Source organism: Tetrao urogallus (genome assembly GCF_951394365.1).
Source record: "Tetrao urogallus genome assembly, chromosome: 2".
NCBI lineage: Eukaryota > Metazoa > Chordata > Aves > Galliformes > Phasianidae > Tetrao > Tetrao urogallus.
Genome location: NC_136814.1, coordinates 57,016,382 through 57,034,635, shown reverse-complemented (window position 1 = coordinate 57,034,635; position 18,254 = coordinate 57,016,382). Strand labels below are relative to the sequence as shown.

Sequence of the window (18,254 nt, the reverse complement as noted above, 5' to 3'; positions counted from 1 at the left end):
TGAACATCAGTAGATCATAGAAGAATCATACAATTGCTCAGGTTGGAAAAGACCTTAAAGATCATCAATTCCAACCGCAACCAAACCATACTACCCTAACTCTAACACCCCACTGCTAAATCATGTCCTTGAGCACCACATCCAAACAGTTTTTAAACACATCCAGGGATGGTGACTCAACCACCTCCCTGGGGAGCAGCTTGGTTGTCTAAACCTACCCAGTTTTGCATAATTTTCTTGCTTATCTAATTTGTTTCCAATTTGAAGTGTCCTATCTTACTTAGTCATTCCTCATAAGAGCGCTATTTCATACCTGGGTTGAGAGTAGGTTTAAACAGACAAAAAGATTTCAGTTCTGTTGTACTAAGATAAAGTGACCAGAAGAACAGGCAATATTTAAGTAGAATAATGATGTCCTGTCTTGTTCTGTAGTAATTTTCATTGTAACTCCTTCTGTTTTCTTTGCCTCCTGAACTGTTACTGGTCACTTAGTATGTGTTCTCATGGAAGAACCTGAGGCCAATGGTAGCTTGGCCTGCCTCAGATATGGTGTGGCCAGCAGGACTTGGGAAGTGATTGTCCACTTGCACTCTCACTGGTGAGACCACACTTCAAATACTGTGTTCTGTTTTGGGCCCCTCACTAAAGGAGATACGTTGAGTTGCTGGAATGTTTGCAAAGAGCAATTAAGCAAGTGAAGGGTCTAGAAAACAGGAGTTATGAGGAATGACTGAAGGAATTGGGATTATTTGGTCTGAAAAAGAGGAGCTCAAGAGCAGACCTCATAGCTCTCTACAACTGCCTGAAGGAAGACTGCAGTGAGGAGGTTTTTCGTCTCTTTTCTCAGATGACAATTGATAATACTTTTAGTATTATTTTCAGCCTTGTTTTCACCTTTTGTTTACTGGAAAATTTAAGCTAAAAACAGAGATCAGTACCCATTATTAACAGATTTCTTTCTTTAGGAACAACAGGGTAACTTATTTTGAATGTGCTCTTGCAAAACTACTTGTCTACTTACAGTTATTTAATAGGAGACAGGTTAGAAGTCTTGCAGTTCCTCTAGGATTTGCATTGTTTATATAGATGTAGCCCTTCAGTAGAGATTTACTCAGAGTAGTTTTATTTCTCCATTGGAAGAGATCGTTTGAATCTCCGTCTTGCTTTTGCAAAATGTATTTTTTAAAGTACGTTAAAATTATGTATGTCGTATGTAATTTCTCTGACATACAGGTCCCTTGGAGTTAGTGGAAGCTTTGGAGCATGGAGGATGTCCCACAGCAGGATGTAAAGGAGTTGGGAATGTTAAAAGAGCAAGACATATTGGCCATCATAGGTATGTGCAGTGAAAATGATTTTTTTTCAATTTAGTAATGTCTGCATGCATTTTTTTTAATTGTTGTTCACAAGAAAACGTATCCTGTCTGGAGAAAAAACCCTAAATTTTGTAAAATGAAATATGAAATTATTTCAGTTGCCATGGTGAGCATACTGAAATAAACATTAGCAATCTGTGACTTCATTTCACCAGATGAGATTTCTCAAACATCATTTTTGTCACTATTGATAGATTCTGCTAATCCAGATTTTCCTATGAAGATTCCATGGCTTGCTGTTTGATTTGCAAAAGGTTATAGACAAATTTTTGTAAAGCAGTAACTTTTGATCCTTTTGAAACCAGGTCACTAATGTTTTTTATCACTTGAATGTTTTGTTTTGCTCAGCAGGGGTAAAGATTTGCTTGTTGGCTTGAAAAAAATACCAAAATGAAAATTCTGATTCATACATTCCCAAATTACAGCCTGAGTGTTTATACTGAGTGTTTCTAAAGATCATTTTGTTGAGCACTTAAGTGTAATACAAAAATGTGAATCTCTCAGGCTCTCCTGTAAGAGAGCTGACCTAGAGAAAGCAGATGTGTGGGAGAATAGAATGATGCATGAACACACAGGGACATGGGGATACTCACTAAGCCAAAATTTGACAGTTTTTGAAATGTTTACAGTATGAGATTAATCTTGAATATTTCAGTAAAGAAAATACAATTACTGTAATATGTTGAGAATTGAATATCATAAATAGCCTCAAATAGCCTTTTCACAAATCAGTTTCCAAAATTTTTCTTTGAATTCTTTCCATTGAACAATCAAAGGATCCGCTAACATTTGTTACTTTGTGCTTTCTGCTCTAATGTCACTAGAGGATTTCTCTTTGGTAATATGTTTATATTTTTCAAGAATATTATCAAATGCTCATGATCCAAGAGACAGTGCAAGAGATTGACGTTTTTGGTGGCAGAATTGTATCCTGTTGATGAGAATTAGGCTACAGGGCTTTGGTGGCATATCAGCACTGCTTCAGATTATTCTCACTTTTTTCCTTCTGTCTTTTTCTGTTCATGTTCTTTTTTTCTTCTTTTTTGTTTGTTTGGTTTTTGTTTGTTTGTTTTATGCCTTTGCTTTTGAAAGGCTTTGTTGATCTTAGCAGGTTGTCTGCTTAAATAATCTAATCAGTACTTAAGAGGTACTTGCTCTTTTTATTGTCTTGCTGTAAAATCTTCCTTTTTAACTGAAATTCGTTTCGTATACTGATAGAGTGAATCTTTTTTAGTATGTCCGATTGTAAGGAAATAATGTCCAATTTAGGATATTTTCCTTAACATATGCTATCTCATTATTTATAGTCAGATGAGCATAACCACCATTCTCAGACCAATGCTGAAACTTTAAAAATAAAAAAATAGGACGAAACTTACTTGAATGTGTCAGAAAAGTTCTTCATTTGTGATCTTCTCTCTAAATACATTTTGGCATTAAAACTTCTAATGTTTCTCAGGGAAAGGATGAGTAAGAGAGGTATGTTTAGTTAGTTCATGTATTCTTTGCTTTTATAACTATATTTTCCACGCTATTTAAAGTTATTATACTTACTCATCCTGAATACTGAGAAATGGCAATCTATTGTGTTTTATTTTTATTACAGTCTTAGCAATCCTGTCATTTACATATGAACTGATAGTTCTAAGAGATAAAAATATAAACAAAGAAATTTTGTTGATTGTAAAATAAATTTGCTTTTTCATAGCAAATAAATTAGCATCATAAATATCTTATTAATTTGCTCTCTGTGTTGATGTTTTTTGTGGTTTTTTTTTTTTCTTGAGTGTTTATTAAGAAAATAATGAATTTCTTGTTTATCTGGGGTTTGCAAATTTGAGGGTCCAAGTCACCCCAAAAATTCTACAATTGTACTATTACTTTTCTTCTGAAATAACAAAGGCATTTTGAAATTGCTGTAATTATCCACGTCAGGTTTAAGTCCCCTGGGTCTCTTATCTTGGCAACCCTGAAATGTATTTAACCATGCTTATCTCTTTTTTTTTCATGATGAGGTATGTCTGTCTACAGCATAAATTTCTGAGTGCAGAAGAGATTATAATTTAAAATGCTAAACAGTTCTGAAATCACGAGAACTTCTTCCTTAGGAAGCAGATAAAAGCCTAGATGATTAATTATGTAATGGGACTAAAGACATTATCTAATGGGACTAAATGGGACTAAATTTATTTTTTTTGAAAGCTGATGTTAATAAGGACTGTTTATCTATCACCAGTTGATCTAGTTTTGTTTTGCTGGGCACTTGAAACAGACTGGTGTGCATGTCAGTAGCATGATGCAGATTACTTGCATATTTATGATTAGGTTGTATATTGTATGCCTTCTAATGTTTAATCTATTCATTAAATCTGAGCTGTAATGCAAAACATTTGGTTGCAAGCAGGTCATTTGTGTTTTGTATTAACTCTCCATGAGTAAAGATCAAGTTTGCTTCAGCTAACAGTTCTCAATTGCATGATTTTCAGGCAATTAGAATGAGAAGAAAAAAAAATTAGTTTGTAGTTCATAATTAAATTATGCACATTACTGAAGAACACAAGTTAAAATTTGTGGGGTATTATTTTCATACTAGTGACTGTAGTTTTTCTGTTAACTGGAAGTTTGCTCCTACTATCAAATAAAGATGACATGAAGTAAACAATATGCTGAACTGTTTAGGAAGTAATAGGAGCAAAACGTAAGCATGGAGAGCATTTTATTGGAAACATCATCTGTTATGTGAAAGCGAACTGAATGTGTCGTGATGAAGACCACGTTCTCAGAAAACTGTGGTGCAGAAGCACTGGAAGCCTCAGTTCACGAGGATGTTCCATCTATTTGTTCAGTGTCTGTTGAACTAAATCTCATCTGATACTTTTGTCTCCAGTTTCATTTTCTTTTATGTTAAGGGTGTTATCCCCAGACAAATAGGTTTTAAGCTACTGTTGACTCAATATATATATAATATACTGTTGAAGCAACATTATGCTAAAAAAGGATGCATTGATGATAAACACGCTGCAAACTGTTGAGAGCATTTGTATCATTTGTTACTAGGATAGTTAAAAATATTTCCATAAAGTCAACTGAAGCAAAAACATCACTAACTAAAAATAATAATAACAAAAAAGCTTATAAAATATTTTTTTCTTTGATTAAAAAAAAAAAAAATCTTAAGACAATATTCAGGAATAGTTTTGCTATTATTTCATAAAAATACTAGTGATACATAACTTGGATAGTGGTTCTACAGGTGGGAAGTAAGAACACAAGTGTCCTGTGCTGCTTTCTGTACTTCTTGGGCAGTCACCTGGTCACACTATATACGCTTCTTCTCATTACTAATCAGTGCATTCTTTGTTTGCTTTTTTTTCGTCATTCATCATTCCTGATTCTACAAGAAGAGAGGTTTTTTTTTAATGTCAGGTTTTTGCTCAACTTATACAGTGCTCACAAAGTAGTAGTTCCCTTTCTGCAGTATATAGCAGATAGCTTAATTGCTGTGATGTGCTAATCCTCCAGAGTTGAAAGGTAGCTGATTACTCTTCTGTGGGGGGGCAGGGAGGATGTTAATTTGGGTATTTATTTACTGAAACGTGGGTTGAGCCTACTGAAGCAGCTCAGATGATAATAGATTATCTTCATGGTTTCAAAGATGTAAAGCAGCAATAGAAGATGTCTGGCATCATCAAACATACAGTAGGGATTTGAAATGAAGCTGCCACTTCTTGCCGTGCTGTTTGTTCTTTTGGAAGACATCAGTATCCATAGGTCAAGGATATCTGATCAAATTGTAAATGGGTTTTGAACTTCTGCTGTTTTCTAAACAGCATGTTAAGGTATGAAGTGAAAGCTGCAGCAAAAATCCATGTTCAGACTGAGGGAAGAGTTAAGAATCCTAATTTAATTTTTAAATAACCTGATGATCAAGACTTCTGAGCACTTCAGATGTTTCTAGAACTTAGTAATGTATACATCAAATACTTCTTTATGCGTGAATAATAAGATTAATTTTTTAGTCTTTGTAGTATACAAGCTCAACTGTACTGAAGGCTGGAGGCACTGAGATTCAGGACTGATTGATCTAAAGCCACCTAGTTCAAACTGACTGTGCTCATTCGTGCTGTGTTTTGTTGCAACAAAGCTGACAGAGGAAATCATGAGCATTTGTTTTGTTGCTCCAAGTAATAGAAACATCAAAGGACTGTCATGGATTTTTTTTAACCTGATGTAGCAATTCAAATGATTAATTATGAAGAAAAACTCATCTGAATTTAATGCTGTAAAATTTCACTAATATTATAACTGTTGTTGACTGAGATTGTTCTTCAGCTTCTGTTTTTGAAGAAAATTCTAAGGGAAAAAAGCAAAACAAGCAAGTTCCAATGGAAAACTGAATTTCAAGACTCCTGCTACCTTTTAATTTAAAACATACTACTGATTTTGGCAATCAGAAGATCTGCTAGAGATGAAATTGTACTGTCAGACTTCATTGTGATGTAAAGTCTATGTAATAATAATAATACATAGCTGAAGTTAAATAGCTATTTGTTTGTGTTTAGTGGTTCCTTGAGATACTCCTTAAAAATGCTTAAAACATCCCTGTGGGGTATGTTGGAAGTTGAAAGAACATTACATGCTTTATTTTATCAGAGTGGCAGAACTGAGATTGACCAGTATATTCCCAAGTTTCTGATAACTGTATATTATCAAAGTGGTATGGGTTTGTCATAGTATATAAATCCCATTTGTATTGGCTCCATAAAACCATTTGCCAAATAAAAGCCTATATTTTTCAGCTTATACTTCATTTGAAAGTCAAAAAAGATGTAATTGTAATACATGCAGTAGTATAGAGAATTAAGAATACTGACCAACTTTCCCTAGTCCTCCTCTTTTCTACCTCATCCTTTAGTTCATTTTTAAAAATTTTTTTAAGGTGTCGGGCAGACACCAGCCCTCAGATAAAAATAAGCAAAAACCTAGAATGTAGGTTTTGTATTTTTTACATTTTAGCATTACAGAGGTTCTTATAATAATAGATAGGCAGGAAAGCATAATTTTATAGTTAGTATAGTTAGCCCGCTAACCAAAAATAAAGCATGTTTATCTTAAAGATATTTGAAAGCTGGGCTTTTTGTTGTTCACTGTCATGACATATATATATACCTTTCAGAATTTGATATATTGTCTCTGAAGTATACCTCAGTGTATATTATGTATTAGGATGTTATACCTGCGAGTATGTTGACTGAAAACCAGTTGGACATTCTGTAGATAAAATCTTAGTTCAGTCTGGTGTGTTTTGCATTGCTGTTTTTCCATTACCTAGCTCTTGGGCAAGCACAGGTTTTATGACATTGAGAGATATCACAAAGATTTTCGCATTTGTTCAAGTCATTATCAAAAGCACAGTGTCAAATTATCTCACAAACGGGAATGCAGTGAAACAGGGGATGCTGAATGATAGAAAAATATATGAAAAACACACTTCTAATGCAGTAAAAGTCTTATTTGCAAAGATGGGGCATTGTCTCTCAGTAGTGAGAGAAAGTAGCCATACCTCATATTGTGCCTTGCTGTACAGTCTCTTTGTGGACACTATGTAAGAGAAATATGCTCTTTTGCATGGAAGAAATATGCTCTTTTGCATAGCCGTAGAAATGTGATTGTGTTATCTGGAGTAAGAAGGATATAGTCAGAGGCATCTTCTATATTATGTGTAAAAAGCCATGAAAGCTTTGTGAGCAGGCTAAACGTTCATCAAGCAATTTTTGCAGAATGTATGCTGTAATATAAATTAATATAATTTGTATTCCATAAGTTGCTGTAGAAATGAAATATGAAAAGTATTCAGGTTGCTGTTTTTAATCAGTATATTTATTAATATTTTAATGTCTGACTACTTGCATTTTTTCTAATCTTCTCTATGTAAATTGATTCCATCCGCTTCTAGAAAATTGGTCTCAAATGTCATTTCATTTGAACTAAGTTGAAGTCTGCAAAGTGAATGAAATTAAGGAAGCATTTCTCTTTTTCGCCTTCTAGTGCAGTCAGCTGCCCATACTCTGAGATGAACTTGAACAAAGAAAGCCTCCTACCTGATCGGCTCAGTGGGGAGTTGCCTGCAGCCAATCATGTCCCCAGAAACAGAAGAGTGGAAGCAAGGGAAAGATCCCCCTCTCCTATAATCAAGTAATTCTGATTGGACCCATGCCTATGACTAGCTGTGGTGCTTTATTTCAGTGTTGTGTAGCATGATTTGTAGTTGTGTAATATCTGGATAGTTTCGGGAAAACCTGTCTATTTATCTGCATTTTCATTTATAGGGAAGGAATGGTTTCATCAGTGCTCACTGAAAAGATCTCTACTAATACTGATTCTACTATGTGTGATTTAATAACATTTCAGTTTCACATTCAGTTTAACTATGTAAGCTATTAGGTGGTTAGCTGGAATTTAAGATAAGTTGTTTGCCTGTTTAAGAAAATGATTTATTTGGGTTTCTTCTATTTGCTGGGGTGGCCTTACTGACATGGGTGTAAATTAATGTTACTCTTTGAATAACCACTATAAATTCTGCCATTATTGTTGGAGTGGGGAATCGAATTACTGGGTGTGAGTTTTGCAAGAATGATGCATAACTCCATAGCTGAAGCTTCTTGAATGAGTACTGTGAAAATACAAATGAATGTGATGCCAAGAGAATTTTCAGATGAGGATTTTCTAACAGAAATTGTGAACACAAACTCCTGTGCTCATTTTGCATTAGGGAGATACACAGAGAGTTTAAGAAGGAATGGAGAAGAGAGGCTTTCCATTCTTTTCAAGGGCTACATTAAAGTAGACATGAAAATGTGAATGTTTATCCTGAAGATTCCTTCCATTTTCCTCTGTTATGACCAAGTATTTTCAATGGTATTTCAAATGAGATTCTCGGAGTTGGTTTCAGCTACATGCATTAAAAACAACATATTCAGCTGTCACTGAGCACTGTTGGGTTCAATTGTTCTAGAACGTCTAAAATTGTAGAAATCTGAAGTAACCCTAATTACCTTCTGGCAGCAAGCCTGAATTTGGTTCCAGTGAAGCCACTGACAGTTTCACCAGTTTTCTCTGTAACAGGGACAGCATTCAGCACTTCTGTTTTAACAGTCCCAGCTGACAGATTGCATAACATTTGTAGGGTCCTAAGTGCGTAGCCGTGTATTGTAAGAGATGGGATAGGAGGAAAATATGATACTTTGAATTTTTCTTATGTTACAAATATTTGAAATTGAGAGTTTATTATCAAAAATAACATTAGGCAGATTCAACAGTAATGCTGTTTAATTGTAAGCAAGTTTTACCTTTAATAAGAAGTGCTTTGTAATTTAAAGTTTTGTGATTTTTTTGGAAGTCCTACGTCTACTATTCTGTTGATGCAAGTGAGAAACTTCTGTGTATTCTTCTAAAAACAAAAACAAAAACCCCACAACCTTATTTTTTTCAATTACACTGATGATTCTTTATCCATAAGGAAAATAAAATGAACAACAACTCAACTTCTTTCTTTTTAAAACATTTTGTTAACTTATTCTAAACAGTGACAGAAAATGCCCGAGCCCAGGTCACATAGGCGCAAAATCTGTATCTCATAATCGATCATCTGGGAAAACTGTATCAGAAACAACTAAGCAGGAAGACAGAAAAAGTGCATCTCCTTGCAAGAAGCTCCAGTTATGTGATGTGAAAGAAAAGAAGCCACCTGGGTAACTATCAGTTCCTTTCAAAGTATGGGTTGTTTAGAGACTATTTAAAATGCAGCTTACTGTGAATGCAGTACAGAGGTTTATCTGTGGAACTCTTGGAAGCAGTGGGGAGGAAGAAGAAAGTTCTTCATATTGGAAGAGCATAATAGTCCTTGTAGAACCAGAAAGGAATGGCGTGTCACGATTTATTTAAGAAATAAGTAATACATATCAGAAAGGATAGGAAAAGTACTACAAGTCAGAGAAATTACTGAAAGTAATCTCTTAACTCTTACGCTTAGAGTCTTTTTTTGACAAAGAACGACATGAGATAGTACATTGGAAAATAATATTTATGATATTATATGTCATTATATATATATATATAAAAATAGAGAGAGAGAGGCTATCTTTGATACTGAAAATCTAATACACTTCTTTGGGGAAATATGTGAGACAACAGCATTCCTTTTCTAAGGAATAATTTAGTTACAGCATCAGCACATTATTTTATTTTTCTTTCCTGAACTAGTGTTCACACCTTCCTTTAAGACAAAAGGTCCTGCAATAATACAAGGTTAAACTTTTATTACTATTCTTTGCTGTCAATTTTTCTTTAGAACATTCCTTCACATTATTTCTACCATCTTTTGGAAAAGATCTATTAGGAGCATCGAACAGTGTTAATATAAGTTTATCACAAATAAATAGCTTTAGTTAGTCAAAGTCCATTGAATCTGAACAGCAAGAAAAGACAGAATGACAGCAGTGTAGTTTGTGTTAGTTGTCGTTCGGCATTTCAATCATATTTATAGTAAATTCCTTTCTTTTTCTTCTGGAAATAACCATTGACTTTACTGAATATCTATAAATTAATTGAAGAACAATGTATATGGTCTTTTTTTTTTTTTTTTTTTTTTTTAGAGGGTGTTATATTTATGAAGCCATAAAATAGCAGACACATGTGCTATCAGTTCTCTGATTTTCATTCAGAAAATAACAGCTTTGTGCCAAGTTTGAACTGCCCAGAGGCTTTTTGAGGTGTTTGAAGTGATTGAATGCACTGATGACTCTCTGCATTTTATCATCTAGTTTTCCACATTCTTTATATCCAGCGTAGCCAGGGAGAACTTTAAGTTGACTAAGCTTACTTTTAAACAGGTATGAGAAATGGTATTCACAGCTTTAGGTATATTTGAACTACTAGAGTTATTAAATATTGAGCATCTGGTTATTACAATACCCAAAGGATATTTTCAGATGTTTATTCAAAGTACATATGCATTATTGAAGACAGATATGCCTACTTTTGTGCTGTTCTGCACCTGAGCTCACTGTATGGATTTAATTATGTTTGTCTTCAGTACAATCATATATGTCTTTATGTTCCAGGTAATGTCATGTTTCATAGAAATACTTGATTGAGGAACCAACCACATACACAACAAACCATGAGACTTGTTTTGCTGTAAACCAAGTCATATTCAGCTAATTTCTAGTTCCTCTTTCTTTCTCTCTTAGCTTTTAACAGATATAAATGTAAGCAATGGAATTAAAGTGGAATTAAATCATGCAGCCTAATGTAGTGTGTGGCAACTCTGTCTATAGCAGAGAGTTGGAATTGCATGATCATTAAGTCCCTTCCAATCCAAGCTATTCTGTCATTCTGTGATAAACAGATCTGTTTCTTCTGTGGTTTTGTGTTTTGAGGTTAACAAATCTTGATGGCTAACAGGATGTTAGCTCTAGTTTGGCTTTTTATCAGTGGAACACTGGTGAAGATGTTCTTGTTGATTGATTCTCTGTTATTTAGTAAAGCGTGAGTTCATATGGGAGGGTTTCTTGTAGTCTTTAAGGACTTTTTGTCTGGTGGCTGTTTTAACAAAATGTTCCTTATGTACCTAGTATCTCTGAGAGCTCTGCATCTGTGATGATTTAGCAAGAATTGGCCAGTGTCCTCAAGTTACTGAAAGAAAGAAGGAATGCACACGTATTGTCAGCATGTTCATATAGTCTTCATTTCTATAAGAAGCCAGGCTGAAAATATCTCATGAGAGTATGAAAAAGAACTTCTCAATGGGTGGCTTTAAAATGAAAATATCCTTCCTCCCCCCTCTCCCCCCCCCCCCCCCCCAAAAAAAAAAAAATCTCTTATTTTCACTTCTCTTGCCCCATTTTTCTCAATAAATGTCCCCTCTTTGAAAATGTTTGGGTTGGCAAAGCTGAGGGTTCAGCCAGAGTTATCAAGCAAAGAGTGATTCTATAAGAACCACTCAGTAAGAAGTAAAGCAAAAACTAAAAAGTAAAATATTTTCAGTGGGGTCATTAACAGCTGCACAGTGATATGTCAGTACAGTACAGGAGCTGGGACAGAGATGATGGTTGAGTTGAGAAAAATAAATAGATAAACTTTAAGACAAATCATGAAAATGGCCTGGATAGCCAGTAAGGCTTTATAGGAGATACAGCTGTATATATGTCTTTCAGTCTATCCATCTTCTGCCATGGACACATCTATTACTTTCATTTGCATAGCAATTTTTCAGTTTCAATTATAAAGAAAAATATATTGATGTGGTTTATGTAATTTTAGTTTATACTACCCTTGAGCCTTAATTGCAAAATTCATGTCAGTAGGCATTAGTGTTGCCATCTGTGTAAGTCAGAAATTAGATCCTCTTTTTTAATTTTGTGATGATGCAACATCCTTTGTGTAAAAATCTTGCAGTGTTAGTAATGATCTAACATTGTTAGCAAGCAATATCATCATGCTTAGTGATTTTTATGATGTATTAATAAAAATGTACGTCTTATTTTTGTCAGAGGACTGCAGACAAAAGACTCTGTAAAGAACAAAGAGTGTGAAGAAAAAGAGACAGGAAATAACCTGCTCATTTCAAATGAAATTAAAGGTAACTTGTCAGTGCTTCTTTCAGTTGATATTAAAATCTGCAGAACTAAAGAAGTGTGACATTTCTTGTAATTCTTCATGCAACTGCATTGCAACTTACTTTTTACATTTGCTATTTATATCCAGTTGGTTATTTTTTTGACAGTAGCACTTCCAGTGTTGTGTTTACCTTATAATCATCAGAGGGTTTCTTAGGAACTTCATTGCAGTTGTAAAGATGAGTGCAAACTGAATGCTGACATAAAATGTTTCCTTTCACTGACTTTTACAAATAGATAATTAAGTCAGTCTGAATGGTTCATTTATTGTTTCAAAAATGTACTGGGAAGAAGTTGAAGATGCAGAGTTATACATTACAATTATAACTTAGTGTTTAGGTGACCTGTTAAGTTCCATCTCAGTCTGTTGTGCAGTTTACTTTCTAGCAACTCATGCAGAATGGTGTTTCTCATGTAAGTTAAAGAGGGAAGGCTAAGATCTTTACTTTGTTAAAAAACTGGAGACTGTCCAGTTGAGGACCACCAAGACATTAGGTGGTGGTGCATGGTGGTGGTAGAGTAAGAGGCATGCTCATAAGTTGCTTCAGAGGAAATTCTGTCTGGGTATAAGGAAGAATTTCTCACTCTGAGAAAAACTGAAATAGGATGCCCAGAAAAAAACTTAGTTTGGCAAGATCTTTAATAGACTAGTCTAATGGTTTGTTCTCAACTGAACATCATGAGGTTTCTAGAGATCCCTTCCAACATGGATGTGGTTTTTGTTATCCTATGTTCTAGTTACATATACCGCTTTATAGAGCATTTTGATTTTGTCAGAAAGGACTGTTTGAGTAAAATTTCACCAACAAGCTTTGCTTACTAGTTAGGATGCTTTTCTGTGAAGGGTCCTGTATTTGATTTGTAAAAACTGGAACACTTCCTTTAATCACTGTTCAAAAAAGTGATTCTTTGTCTCCTTTCTGTATACATGTTTAATGCCTGTTTCAAGCTATAATCAAGGAGCAGTAGGTGGGGAGTTTTATTTCAAATAGGTGCTCCTAGCCTGACCTAAAACACTGATGTAATAACCTCCTATGTGGGATAAATTATATATTCCAAACCAATCATACTGTGCTGGCAGAAATCTGTAATAGGAATTTGTGTCCTAGCTGTTGGCCACCAATCTATGAAAATTAGAACAGTAAGAATGCAGATATCTGTGAATAAGAGCAGCTTCCTGGAACAGAGATAGAATGGAGCCATAGCAGAAGTGAGCAATCCAAACAAGAATAGCATAGAGATTTCTAATTGTATGAATGATTGCTACTAAGGAATACTAGATATTGATTTGTTGTTGATTGTTTCATTCAGAAATGAATTCCAGAGTTCTTCCACAGTTTTATTCAGCAGCTCGGAGGCATTCTGTCCTGAGTTCATAGCAGATGTTGCTTTTGCATTTGCAATGGATCTAAATAAACATAGATGTCTTATGTAGTTTGACATCACTCCTTCCTCCTACGCACATCTGCAACTGCTGCTGCTCTCCAGACAGCAGCAGCAACAAGCAGCATTTGGCTGAAGCTACTCTCCCACCTGCACATTACCTTTGAGGCGAGTGGGGTGGGATCGTCCTTCCTTCCATGATGGATAAGTGATATAAAAAGGGAAATGACCTTGCAAAAAAAAACATAGAATCACGGAGCAGTTAAATGCTATTTTCTAAATAAAACATTCAGTTAAACTGGGAGCAGGGAATTCGCAGACACTTGTGGGTACTTTTCCTCAGGAGGACTGAAAAACTTTTTATTGTGGCTGAGACATAAATGTGTGGGCTGGAGCTGTTCATCTGATTCACTTGGAATTTTATAGCACTGCAGTGCTGGTTTTGATGAAGTTTTACAGCTCAGCCTTGGCATTAAGTTAGTTCTAATAGTACTGTATAAATGTTATAAGTGGGTGTTATTTATTGTATCAAAATATTTAAAATTATGTGACCTATGGTATGATAGGCCAACAGTTGTGTTGGCATAGCATTATGTTGTATTGAAGAACTTTTTCCCTTGTAAAAATAGTTATATTTATATAGAACAAATATAATCACAATCATGCTGGAAGAAGTCTTATGGTACTTTTCTAATTCTGGTGTAAGCAAAACTGTACAGCCTCATTATGAAGGCCCGTATATATTAATAGAAATGAATATGATTTTACTGTGACTGATATCATTAGTGATCAAGGGGTTTAATGCTTATTTACTACTTTCTCTTGTTGAAGTTATGGAAGAACCCAATTCCCAGAGGTTTCTGTCTCAACCAGTTGTTGTGTCATCAAAGCTGCAAATCCCTGGCCTACCCTTGCGCTGGGAACAGCAAAGCAAGCTCCTGCCAAGTGTAGCTGGGATCCCAGCCAGTAAAGTTTCTAAGTGGAGTACAGACGAGGTAGGTTTTCCTTGTATCTGTTGTCTCACTGCCAACATCTTCAAATTCTTGGTTGATTCAGAGCTACAGAGCTACCTAATAAATTGCAAATGATGACTTAGTACTTGAAGATTACAGTCAGCTAGACCAGCAGATCCACAAAATGCCCATTCAGCTGCCATCTAGTCCTGAAAGCAGTGAATATTCATTTTATATATGTATAGATATAGGTGTATGCATACATAGAGATACACAGATAAATGTCTATGTATATATAAACAAGTAAATTTATGTGTATATTCACTGAGTTTAGAGAGGGAAAGAAAAGTGCTACATAAGTATGGCCCAGCAGGTGCTCGAGGTCTACACTGATGACATCTAGCAGCATCACAAGCATTTTGTGGAAGAGTATACTGGTCAGCTTGGACTGAGGACTATTCCCTATACATAGTTTGGATATGACACACTGTTCTAGAAAGTTAGAGTGTAGTGCGAAGAGTGATAGTATTTTGATGGTCAGAGCCCTGCCACTGTTCAGGTGTGTAGTCATGCTTGGGCAGAGAAGGTCTAGTCCCTGCTTTATTTTCAGAGATGGCTGTAAGTGAAGCAACTTTCTGCAGATGAAACAGTTGGATCTCCTCTAACCAGAGAAAAAAGAAAATTGAAATTTGATCAAGGATTTGCTAATCCTTCTGCTGTAAAGAGAGAAGAAGAGAGAAGGCATTAGCTAATTTTGTTTGTGGAAAGAGAACCAGTAAGAGAAGACTCACAATTCTGGATCTTCCTGGTAGAATAACTGAGTGATTTTGAGGGAGTATCTATATTCCAGTCTTAGATGTCCTGTGCACAACAGTGATGTGTGCTCCAGCTTGCTAATCCCTCTCCTTACATGTACAGCTCTGTGATTCCATGCATTGACAGAATGTGGAAGACTTAAACTGAGGATGCAAAAACAGCTAAAAACCGTTGCTTTAATGCTTGTCAGCATTTAAGATTATTTTGAGAAAACACTAGCCTTACTAAATCTGTCATTTTATTCTTTGTGGCAGGTCTCTGAATTTATACGGAGTTTACCAGGATGTGAAGAGCATGGCAAGGTATTTAAAGATGAGGTGGGTACATTTTATTTGAAAAAATTACAGAATAAAACACTTAATGGAAAGATTAATTATATTTTATCAGTAAAGACACATAAGAAGTGTTTGGATGAATTTTATGTTTGAAATCAGAAGCAAGTATATGGACTGTCGGGCTGTTTTGCAGCTAGTAGGGTGAGAAGAAAGAAGATAAAGCTAGCTAGGTCGAACAGGTCTTATCTGATCACACTTAATCTTGAAGCTCTTCCTCCTGACATAGCCAGTTTATGAATGTGATTTGAATGCTTCTAACTAGGTTAAAAGGAGTGTGTACGTACTTTGTGAGCATGCCAGGTGTGAATTTCTGGAATCTGAGATAGTTATACCATAGTTGTCATTAGCAAGTGCGAGGGCTTTTCAGTACAGTACGCCTTTATAATCTGTATTGGCTTTTGTGTTTCCTCTCAGAGGTTTGTTACTCCTAGTACTTCTTCATTCCAAAAAGGATAATTGATCACAGTGCGAATAGTTCAGGTGCTTATGCCCACCAGGCCATATGAATGGGCAAAGTGTGATACTGTAATATCCCATGTCAGCCACCTTGCTAGTGGAGAATAACTGTGGTACTTAAACTTGAGAAAGTAAATGCACCTCCTGAGCATGGCTCTGCTAATCCTCTCCTGTGACAGAAGTTTACAGGCTGTGATATAGATTTTAATTATAGTTTCATATCTAAGGACTGACAAGTTGCATCTCTGGGCATTTTGCTCTTGTTTAGGTTTTAGGCATTTTACAATTGTATCTATGCAGATATCTATGCAAATCTATCTATGCAGCTATGCAGGCCTAATTCATCTTGTGTCACTTAGGAGGACCTTCCAAGAAGTTTAAAAATCAGTAACATCTGGTACACTGCTGATTGAATCAACAGATGGGAAGTGCCACAGAGATGGATAAATCCTAAATACTTTTGTTTTCAGAGGTTTAAGAAAATGATTGCCCCCTCTGAGGGTTAAACTCCATTTGTCTCTCCAGGACCATTATCTGCCAGTGATGCCAACCAGAGTGGACTGGCTGGTATCTGTACAGTTCACAGAGAAGTCATACCCCATCTACTAATTCTAACTGACACACAGGCATGAAAGATGCTCATTCTGGAATGCCCTATTAAACTTACAGCTGAAGGTCTTTCAGTAGGTGGAAGGTGTTGGTTCAGACTTCTGCTGTGGAGATGAACCCTTATCCTATGTTATGAAGTTGCAAAAAGCTGAGCACCCCCACACTGCAATGCTCCTAGTTTTAAACCCATCCAGTTTGGCTTTGTAAACAAAATGAGTTGACAGTAACCATGATAACCATGTGGTGCTGTTCTCACTGCCGTGCCTTTCAGCTTTCAGTGTTGCAGTGTTCTGTCTTAACAGCCTGTCTGATTCAGAAAGCTCGTGTTCTGGTCTCACAGCAAATGAATTACACTAGTTCTATCTCAAGTCAGTATCTCTAAATCTAAGCAGTGCTCCCAGTTTAAACACAATTGACTTTTAGGCTTAGCTGTCCTGCTTACACTGAAAAGTTGCTGAAGATACCAAAGATACTGAAGTTTACCAATAAATATTTGCCCCAGTTTGCTCTGGAATGTGAGGGCTTTGGCTCTTCATGTTCTGATTTAGAATCCTGGTTACAGAATGATTTGCTACAGGAGAATATTCACTTGTAATGTTTATTTAAAAAAATAGAAACAACAAGTTTTTTCAAAAGTTGCATTTGTATCAGAGGCAGTTTTACCTAGTCTAACCCATATTTACATTTGGGGCATTCATTTTAATTTCCTATTGAATGGACAGAGAGAAGTAGCCTGAAGAGGGATTCCAGTTCTTTAGCTGGGTGTGAAATCTGGAGGCTTGCTTATGAAGGCTTGCATACAAACAAGGAAAAGCTAAAATGGCAAAATTAGTTACTGTGTTGCATTACTGCTGAATTGTACTTCATTGACCTATTTTACATTTTAGTAGCTTTTATTTTATACTGTCAGTATGAAAATAAACACTGGCTAGCTAAAAGTTAGCCAGATGGTTGTTTTCAAGCAGAAGGAAGATCATCAGCCTGTTCTTTTGGACCAGCTAATCTGTCTAAAAAAATTATAGCAAGGCTATCCTGAAGTTTGAAAGCAATTGTATTCAACCATTCTTTTAAATTGTTGGGTAATTTTCTCTTTATGTTTTCTGAAACATCTATACTGCTTCACTGTCAGATCTGTTAATAGCTTTGTGTGTTTTTCTTTTAAAGCAAATTGATGGAGAAGCATTTCTGCTAATGACCCAATCAGACATAGTCAAAATAATGAGCATTAAACTGGGACCAGCCCTAAAAATCTTTAATTCCATTCTGATGTTCAAAGCTGCAGAGAAAAACTCACACAATGAACTTTGAAGATAATGGAAAACGTGTACAAGCCAGCTTCCTCCACTGGAGCTCATGTTTTATTCAAAGCACAAAGACTCACCAGAATTATTGAGTAAGGACTCTCAGAAAGGAAGAAAAGTGTGTTCTGCACTGGTGGACTATTCATATTCTCCTAGAGCCAGTATACATCTGAATCCTTCTGGGAAGTGCTCACGCTTTTAAGAAGGTACTTTTTAACAACCAAGTCAGCTAGTCTGATTTACCAAACTAATGGCGCTAATTCTCCATGGAGGGTTAGGATCTCTAATGCTCTCTGGTCATCAAGAAAAAACCTTCATTGATTATTTATGCTGTATTATATAAGGG

General features: G+C 35.6%; 1 protein-coding gene across 1 annotated transcript in view; it reads left to right on the top strand.

The window, feature by feature from the left end:
• The window catches only part of L3MBTL3 (L3MBTL histone methyl-lysine binding protein 3), a gene marked incomplete at its 3' end in the record, with an annotated part of 74,321 nt that extends 56,406 nt beyond the window's left edge, over positions 1–17,915 (top strand). Inside the window, exons 16-22 of the mRNA XM_079550701.1 lie at positions 1,234–1,336; positions 7,425–7,571; positions 8,963–9,127; positions 11,930–12,018; positions 14,270–14,433; positions 15,462–15,524; positions 17,772–17,915. Coding sequence (XP_079406827.1) covers positions 1,234–1,336; positions 7,425–7,571; positions 8,963–9,127; positions 11,930–12,018; positions 14,270–14,433; positions 15,462–15,524; positions 17,772–17,915 — 875 coding nt within the window. The remainder of the gene's footprint in view (positions 1–1,233; positions 1,337–7,424; positions 7,572–8,962; positions 9,128–11,929; positions 12,019–14,269; positions 14,434–15,461; positions 15,525–17,771) is intronic.
• Between the last annotated feature and the right edge of the window lie 339 nt (positions 17,916–18,254).